Raw genomic sequence first — 9456 nt, 5'->3', positions numbered from 1 at the left:
GTTTTCCTTAAATGAATTGGACCAATTTAAATATTAAAAATAATACTTTAGAGCAGTTTTTATTTATATGCAGAACCTCATTTATATTGCTATGGTGTGGATAAGAATGTACAGTATGTGAATTTCAACACAATCTTACAATTGGCTGACTTGTTGCCATGATGAATCAGGAGTCAACATAACGGGTATGGGCCTTAAAGATGCTATAATTTTCACTCACCTAAGTATCAGATTTATTAAGCAGATAAAGGCAAGGTATACAAATCAAGTATGCTCCAGAAAAATAAGCAGTAAAAATTACTCAAACTTTATATGATTTAGATAACAAAAATTTTAAATGTTGTAAAAGACTATGTTTCTTTGAGGGGCAAATAAGGCTTAGAAAAATTATTTTAATATATTTTATAGGATGATTATTAGGTATACATGGATGGAATTTAGCATGGTATATATCAAATACAACTCAGAATCAGATGTTGTTATGGACACCACCATCTGAATGTCTAGATTTCCAAGTGTCAACCTACAGAGACAAAATAAAATTCTCTTGGATCCATGAATTTGTGTACTACTAAATACAGTCCATTCCTATTATAAATGATGCACTGGAGACTGAGAAAAGTGACTATCATACAGCAACTTGGAAACTTAGCCCTGTCTATTTAACTCTCTGTCAATAAATCTTACACATCAACTATATTTCACATGACTACGTCTTTTCCAAAACAGTTTATTAAATGGTTCATTTATTGTTATCTAAGAGTAATGTCTTTTTTTTTCTTTTATGCTTTCAATAAGGTGACTATATCTGCTATAACAAAGAATCAAGAAGAAGCAAAAATTCTGTAAAGGCACTTATAGCTTTCACTATGAAATTATAGTTAAATGACATTTTTCCTTCTACATGCCCACATCTTTTAGACTGATCACAGAAGCACCCTTTGCCTGAGTATGAAATAGTAACTGGAAATAATCTTTATAAGCATCCCCCTCATGGATGTTAAGCCCTTTATCTTGGTTGTATTTTATTTTTAAGCTACCTTTAAAAACATTTGTATATTTGGGTCCAAATAATCAAAATAGGTGCCTGAGTTCTTAGTGCATTTGACCTAGATAAGAAAGCTTATGATGTTGGGGTCCATATATAAGAAGTAATCCTTTCATAGTACAGTTTTATTTCCATTGAATTCTAAAACTTAATTCAGAATCTTGTAATAATGATATTAATGTGTGAAAAACCTTCATGGCACCAATCAAAACACACTCTGATTAGAGACTCTGGTTATCCTGACAGGCTAATTATTATAAAATCCCATCCAGTGTTCATAAGTAATATAGATTTTTAATTCATAAAACACCAAAGAGATGAATAATTTTCTATTTACTTTTCCTCTGCATCTCCCTGGAATCTCTTTGGAAAGTAAGAATTGGTATTATTATTATTATTATTATTATTATTATTATTATTATTGAAATGTGAGGAAATAAAGCTATTGACTTGCACTGGCATGCAACTTCCCATGGTCTGGCCCCACCCTCTCTTTCCATTCTTATCTCCTCCTCACATACTTAAGCCCTAGAAATATAGAAGAACCTTTTCTTCCTGGAACATAACCCACCCTGCCCCAGTTTTTTGTATTCATCCATGCTGCCCAAAAGACTTTCCTTTCTTGCGTCCTTCACTGCCAATCTGTGTACCCAGTGTTAGCTGCTCACGTTTATTCATTGCTTACTATTGAATGCTGTACTTTTTACTAAGAGCATTATTTCATTTGAGCCTTCTAACAACCCTATTTTACAATGTATGAGGAAACATTGGCTAGTCATCCAGATAGTAAATGGCAGATCTGAGATTTGCACCCAGTTAGACTCCAGAATTCACACTGTTATACGTTAATTCCAAGTCCAAGTAAATTTGCAAGATCAAGAGAAAAATTATAGTTCTCCAATGGATGTTTGGCTGAACACCCCAAACCTCCTCCCTTTATCTGCCCCTTTATTTCTCTGAGGTCAAACTCTAATTTGTCACCACTGGTAAAGTTAATGATGTACCCATCTGGCTTCCTCTATTAGGCATTCTGATTCAACTGAATAGTCTTTGTGAAATAGTAAAATGCCTTGCACATGGTAAGCCCTCTATAAATATTGCCTTTCTTAGATCATTATTGACAGAATTAAGAGATAATTCAGACTGTGTCACAAATGACCTCTGAAAAATAATTGAAAAAAATCAATGTAGCAAGCCTATGATTTGATAAACAGTGATAATGTCTGGGTGTTTATTTCTTCACAAATTTTATTTTTTTAATGAAGTTTATAAAAGTGATCAACTGTTTGGGCATTCTAGTTGCAAATCAATTCATTCAGTCACATGTATTTTTAAATTTTACTGAATCAGACAATAGAATTCAAAATGATTATTCAAGGATCATAGGTAAATTTTGGTCACTCTAAAAAAACAGTTAAAATGAAAATAATTCTTTATGATAATCATGATATATATTAACTTTTATTTGCTTTTCACTGAGCTGATTCAAAATTTTCATTTTCTGTACATACACATATGTAAACTCATCTAGAAATAGTAAATACTCTGCAAAGAGAGATAAAATAATTCATTTTTCTTACATGATGTCAAATATAACCATCTTTTTTTTTAATTCCTGAAGATAAACTGGATACTTCAATACTACTTAGAGACAACTTAAGTTTATTTACTCAATTTCTTAAATTTCAGAAGGGAAGTGATTTGAAGTGTTTTAGGTTTTTCCCTCATAAGCCCTCAAAAGATCACATTTTCTTCCCATTGCTTTAAGTGTTGACATTATATTTCATTCTGACAATTGTCTGATAGAAGTTTTAGAGTCTAACTATTTCTGTTAAATAATAATAATAACTACAAGTCTCAAAATAATCACTACTACATATTAAGATGTAAAATCAGATTTAAGATTTGCCTTTTAGGCTTTCATACTTAAATTTTAAATATGCATTCATAAAAATTACATAATAAAGAAATAGGTAATTCACTCAGAGGTTGGTAGCAACTTGTTATTGAGTTTAGAACAAGAATTCTTAGAGGAACTCAATATTAGGATTGAACAACATTTTTCTTTTTTCTCTAACTTGAAAAATTAAAATATAAAAACTAATTTTCCAAAGGAGAATCATACCAGTTTTAAGAATGTTATGTAGAATTTTCCTCAAAAATGAATTACTTTGGAAAGATTTTTCTGAGCTCATCAATGATCATTTTTTTCTAAGTAACTTAAAGCACAGGTAATTAAGCCATGATTGTAAATTACACCTACTGGTTATTAGTGATAGAATAACATCCTATTAAATTATGATCAAGCTAGAGACCCAGAAGGATATAGCAGCTATAGAACTTAAAGGAGAAGAAAAGTTGGTTTTCACAATTAGGCCCATACTAAGAATAGTGCCGAGTTATTTTCTTGATCCTTGGTGGAAGAAAGGGGTCTTTAAGGCTTTCCTGGAGATTCACCTAAAGCAAATAAAGAAGTTTGTTGTGTCTGCCATCTGACCTAGAGAAACAGGATGACATTTTCTCTGAGCATTTAGGTACTGTTTGAGCTGAGTTATTCTCCAATAACAATGTTGTTCAATATCATATCATTTGTTGTTTAGCTTATTGCCTAGAACTTACAAAAGAGTTTTCAGATGTGAAGTACAGAAAGCTAGCAAGGGAAAACTAAGAGCAGTGTTTTCTGGGGTAAAACGCTCCTTTCACACACACCACATTTCTCTCTTCCTGGCATATTGGTGATGCCCTTAGTATAACTTGGACACCGGTACCCAAAGATAAATGCATAACTCTATGTTCACTTGTTCCTGGTACCAGAAAATGATGTAACACTTTCATTTTGATTTTCCTTGTAAAAAAACCAAGAACCAAGAAGCTAAGTGAGTCTGCCCTTGACAGGTGTGGTCCCCAATGGGCACCACTGGTCAGCCTTTTGCAGATCCAGCTAGTGAAAACTGCCCTCCTCCCCAACTTTAAACAAAGCCATTTAATTTGGTGGTAAGTCAAGGTAAGAAAAAAAAAAAAAGAAAGAAAACAACTACTAAATAAATAAAAGAACAACGTAAAGAAGCATCGCCTGCCAACATGAACCTACATGCAAGTCAGAGGAGATTTATGATTTTTTACACCCCCCCCCGAGGGAGGGAGTGACTAACGCACGCACACTGACCATCACCTTAAAGAGGTAAAGAGAGAGTGAAATGGCTCAACGTACACACACCCCGCTCCATACCGGGGACGAGTCTCCGAGCTGCGGCTTGTGCTGTCGGAGGGCCAGGCTGAAGCTGACCGCCCCCACGGCCACGCTGGACACCCCCAGCCCTATCTCCAGCACAGAGAGCACCAAGAGGCTCCCAATGATCTGGCCGCTGGTGCACATCCTTCCTCGGTCATCATTCCTTCCAGATCAGAGAGGGAAACCAACCATCCACCTTCTTTCTTCCACTAGTCTCCTTAACCCCTCCCGCCCCCTATCAGACCCCAAAACTTTTTTTCTTTCTTCACCAGTGAAGTGTAATCCACAAGGACTGGATTTCCTGAACCGGAGACCCTCTTCCCTGACCGCGCCAGAGGCAAAAGAGCTGCTCCACCCCCTGGCACGTTCCGGCAGGGATCGTAGAAGGGTTTCCCTGGGTTCGGTGGTCAGAGACCAGGAGAGGACGGCACGCCGGTTAGCAGGGCTTTCGAGCAGGAGCCAGGAACCCGGAGGAGCCCTGAGCTCCGAGCCCGGCTCGCGAGGCGCTGTCCAGAGTTCTGCCGCGTCCCAAGCTCCGCAGGGAAACCCCGCTGCCTCCTTCACCACCCCAGACCCTTGGAGGCTTCCCTTTCTTTCCTTGACAAAGATGAGCTTTGCTTCCCACAGATCCAAAGCGGAACTGCTCAGAGCTTCTCCTCTTTCTCCCTGTCGCTCCCGCTCGTCTCCTCTCCTTTGTTTTCGTGGTCACACAAAGTGCTTCTGCGAGTCCCTCGGTCCCCAGGCTGAGCGGGCGGATGATATTCAGCACCACGCTCCTCGCAGTTGCTGTGTCGCCAGAAAAAGCGACCTTGTCTGATGGCCTTTTCCCGTCTGGGTTTCTTCTCCCTCCTCGTCGTCTTCCTCTTCCTCCCCCTCTCTCTGGATCCGATTCTCTCTCATTGCAGTGACCTCATTGGGATTTAAGAGGCTGGTGGGGGAGGGAAGCGCTTGATCTATTTGTGGGTCTAGAACCAATACTCTTGGCTGGCCCTTGATCGGCCCCGCCTCGGGACCCTCACCACAGCGATCCAAGCGATCCCCACCTCCGCATCTCCCCCACTCGCTTCCTCCTGGGCTTCTATCCAGATGGGAGGGGAGCGATGCCTACGTCAACGCTGGGCTCATTCTGTGTAAAACTTTCTTCTGCGTATGCAAGGGTTGGGGTGGGGGCGCAGTGGGCAAAGAAAGGCAGAGAAAGCACAGGGGGTGGAGAAAGGCCAGGCTCCCAAATTCACTAGGACTCTGAAGGACCCCCACCAAGGAGCTCCCTTCTCTAGAAGAGCTAGACTCCAGCCTGCTAGTAAGGAGCGTTCACTCCCCTGTCACGACCTGTCACCTTCCTTGTCCGAGGTTGAGGGGGGGACGCAATTGGCTGGGGTGGCACTTCTGTGGGGATGTGGCCGCGGTTCTTCCCTGGCCAGCAGACCCTTGCTGTTCCCTGGAAGCGCTGCTACACTTTCTGGGTTGCGTTGCCAGACCGAGCTCGTCTGGGACCGTGTGTTCTCGCTCAAATTCAAGAGATGTGTACATTTAAGTACTATTGGAAAGGACATTATTCAAAACAAAAACCTGGCTCATTGCAAAATTGTTTATGACAGTCTGCCCTCGCCAGAATCATTAAAGCAGGGTCCAACCTTGGCTTGGGTATTTTTTGTGTTGTAGTCTGATGCGTATGAAACTCTAGAAGTCTGCAAGTCGGTCTCTGGACCTCGTTTTCATGCCTCTGATTTTTACCTCATGAAAAATCACAAGGCTTTCCATCAAGGAGACCCAGGAAGTGGGGGGAATGAGAAGGTGTTTGGGAGTATGGGTCCTCTTTCTCAAAAACTGGGTTCCGCAGTTAGAAATGGATTGAAGGAAAATAGAAGAAAGGAGGACTGAGATAGGACACATTACACAAGACCAGGTCCCCTTAACCTCTGAATCCATGCAGACTCGTGCAGTGCAATGACCTTTCTGATTAGAAGCTTCTTTTTTTAAAAGCTCCAATGCTGAAAACGCTAAAGCTGAGTGATATGGAAGAGATTGCAGAAGTGCCAGTTTCAGTTTTCTTAAATTTGATTCAGGGTTTGTTTCATATTTTAAATTTAATTCTACACTATAATTTACTTTCCTTATGATGTATTTATATTCTACATTTTGTTTAAAAATTGAGTCTTTTTCACTTAAAAATAAAAAAGCAAGGAGGGGAGGATTATAAGTCATTAGGCTTTAAAGAGTCTTCAGTTATTGTGTTATTTGGAGAGCAACTCAAACGTTTCTGTTGTATAATTAGTGATTCACTTTCTACTTCTAGAAAAATCAGTCCGCCAAGCAGTCAATCATTAGAATCCTTCAAATAGTTTTTGGCTTTAATGAAGCATAGTTTATTTTATTTAAATTATATAGAGTTCATCTAAATAATTTAATTTATATTTGTAAATCATGAAGCATGTATGTCACCTAACTTTGGTTTGTCTTCAATCACTATTTTTTTGTTTTTTAATACTACCCCATTAGGAAGAGAATAACAAGCTATAGTTATTGTTAAAATGGAATGGTTAATGCAGTTATAGAGGAAGGAATACAAGTTATAGGAAGGAAAATTAATTTTGTAGAGAACATGGAAGTAGTGTTAACAATAGATGAATTTCACAGAGGAAAGAAATGAGCAAATCATGTATTATGGTTGAATTTTCATCTCTGAATGTGATAGCAACAAATATATTTATTTAAATACCCCAAAGCCTAATCATAAGTCCAAATATAACCAATCTTGATTGATCTTGAATTATTGGTACAAAATCTAAAACTCCTGAAATCAAATGTACATAGAAGAAATTAATTTTCATCTTCATGTATCAATGACTACTAATAAGTCACATGAAAATGGAAATATTTATGGGAACAAAATTAAAACAATCATTATCCACAGATGAAATTACTGTTTTGTGTTTAAAAACATGAGGATTAATGTTGTTAAATCTTTCAAAAGAATGTTACATTACCCGTTCTCGGAGACTAAATATATATTGCATGACCTTTTAAATGTTGTAAAGATCCCCACAAAGTAAACACAAGGGCAGCTAACATTTACTCTTAATTGTGGAAATCAGAGCAAAAGATAGATTCAAATCGACATCCTATGTCTCTCAAAACTATTTGTTAGAGAAGGAATTATAGGATAAAACAGTAAATCAAGAGAAAATTAAATAAAGTATAGTGCTATCAAAATACCAGTGGCTCTGCAACTAGAGAGTTTAATATTCCTTATGCCATAGTACTCTGAAAGAGCTATTCATGAGATCCATTGATACCTAGTTCAATGCTTCTTCAACAAGAGCAGTAGTACAAAAAAATCTTGTTTGGGCCAGCCGAGTGGCGCGATGGTTAAGAACTGGCTTGGGATGCCATAGGGCCCCGGTTCGGATCCCACATATGAGGGCCAGTGACACTGCCCTCTACAGCTAAGATGATGAACAACAGCTCAACCTGGAGCTGGGCTGTTGTGAGTTGCCGGCAACGGCGTAGGCTGCAGCCCCTGTGGCAGTGGGTTGCCATGGGCTACCGTGTGTAGCCAGCAGCCAGCGTGAGTGGCCAGCAGCTGCCATGAGCGGCCGTCCAGAAGCCGGCGACTGATCTGCCTCACCTGGGAAGAGCGCAATGATGGTGCCAAGTTGGGCCAGTGAAGCAACGTCCTCCACAACTAGACTGAAGAACAAAACGACAGCAACTTGTCTGTTCCCCTTCCCCCAATTCCCCAGCACTGTTCCCATCCCCCCAATTCCCCAATAAAAATCTTAAAAAAAAAATCTTGTTTGCCACCTGCTGGCTTATATATAACTCAATGAATATGAATGTGTGGATAACCTCAAAATACTTGTTACTAAACATTAATCAGAGTAAATTTCTTCATCATCGCTCCGTTTTAAGGACCTAATTATGCCAATAAGTATTAAAGAATTCTGAGATTCTCATGCACCCATTTACCCAAATAAGATTTATAGGAATTTTAATGTATGAATAAAGGAAAATCCATGCGTTAGTAAACAAATACTACCTATCTTAGTACAATGAAGTAAGTTATGAAATAATTCAATCACTGATATAGGATTTGTACCTGAAAAGGTCAAAATTTTAAGCTGATTAATTTTGAGATCTGATTTAAAGTGTTCGAGCTATTGTAAACTAAACTTGTTTGGTAACTCTAGGCACTGGACTGAATGACCAATCCAGGATAGAAAATTAAGGAAAAGAAAAGTCACAAAATTTTACAAATCATTTAGCACTTTTTAAATTCTACAAGTCTAACATTTCAATACTCTTTACAGTGTGGTTAGAAATTATTATATCTAAAGACTTAGGTAGGATTTGATAAAGTGATCAGCCAAAAAAGGAAAATAAGACAACATTTTTAGCACTTTTTTTCTTATTTAAAGATCAAGAGGCAGAGATAACTAGACCTGAATGTACCTTTTGTCTTTTTTGTCTTGTAGTGATAATATAGGTTATGTTATTATCTAATAGTAATGTCAGTGCTTCAGCAAATTTGACAAAGTATAGCATTTAGTACTGTATTTATTACAATTTTTCATTTATGTCTAAAATATCTTTTGAATATTAGTGGCTTCTAAATATATAAAAAAATCGAATGATTTTATAGTGATTTCTACTCTTTAATAAAGATTGTGGGTATTTCCACTCCTGGCCATTCTGGAGTAAATTGGACTGGACTTACTCTCCTGCTACATGCAATATATTTAAATACACAGTGTTTAGACACTGTACACTAGGCAGTACAGAACTGTTACCCCTGGGAAAAGAGAAACAAGCAAGATTTTCTGGTCTGGTCTTTTGACTTAGAGGCACTTAACAAACTGGGTTTCAAAAAGAGGGCTACGAAGCAGAGAAAGGTGGACCTACAGAATTTACAGTACAAATAGCAGGTTTCTTGGAGGCTGAGATAGACAACATTTTCAGGAAAGAGTACTAGAGAAAAGAGTGTTTAATGGAGAAAGACCTCCAGAAATCTCCACAGGGATCTCTTGCATTTGTTGTTAAATTCTAATCCATGCAATAATGGGGTGCAACTGCACAGGGCTAGAAATGGAATGATTCAAGAACTAAAATCTGAAGCTTACAAGAAGTCAGGGAAATGTTCATGTTTCTAAAGCCAAAAAGAATCCTTGTTGAACAC

At 38.1% G+C, this 9456-nt stretch overlaps 1 protein-coding gene across 5 annotated transcripts in view; it reads right to left on the bottom strand.

Moving 5' to 3' along the window:
- The window catches only part of TMEM196 (transmembrane protein 196), a 72059-nt gene extending 67617 nt beyond the window's left edge, over positions 1 to 4442 (bottom strand). For 3 of the 5 annotated variants that reach the window (XM_019650617.1, XM_019650618.1, XM_019650615.1), the window contains exon 1: positions 4260 to 4442. In XM_019650617.1, the coding sequence (XP_019506162.1) occupies positions 4260 to 4424 (165 nt within the window). In that variant the 5' untranslated portion in view covers positions 4425 to 4442. The remainder of the gene's footprint in view (positions 1 to 4259) is intronic. The other 2 variants (XM_019650619.1, XM_019650616.1) reach the window with 1 other exon arrangement.
- Positions 4443 to 9456: the final 5014 nt, after the last annotated feature.

This window comes from Hipposideros armiger, unplaced genomic scaffold (assembly GCF_001890085.2).
Source record: "Hipposideros armiger isolate ML-2016 unplaced genomic scaffold, ASM189008v1 scaffold_143, whole genome shotgun sequence".
NCBI lineage: Eukaryota > Metazoa > Chordata > Mammalia > Chiroptera > Hipposideridae > Hipposideros > Hipposideros armiger.
The sequence above is the reverse complement of the archived record's forward strand: the minus strand, read 5'-3'. Positions and strand labels throughout refer to the sequence as shown.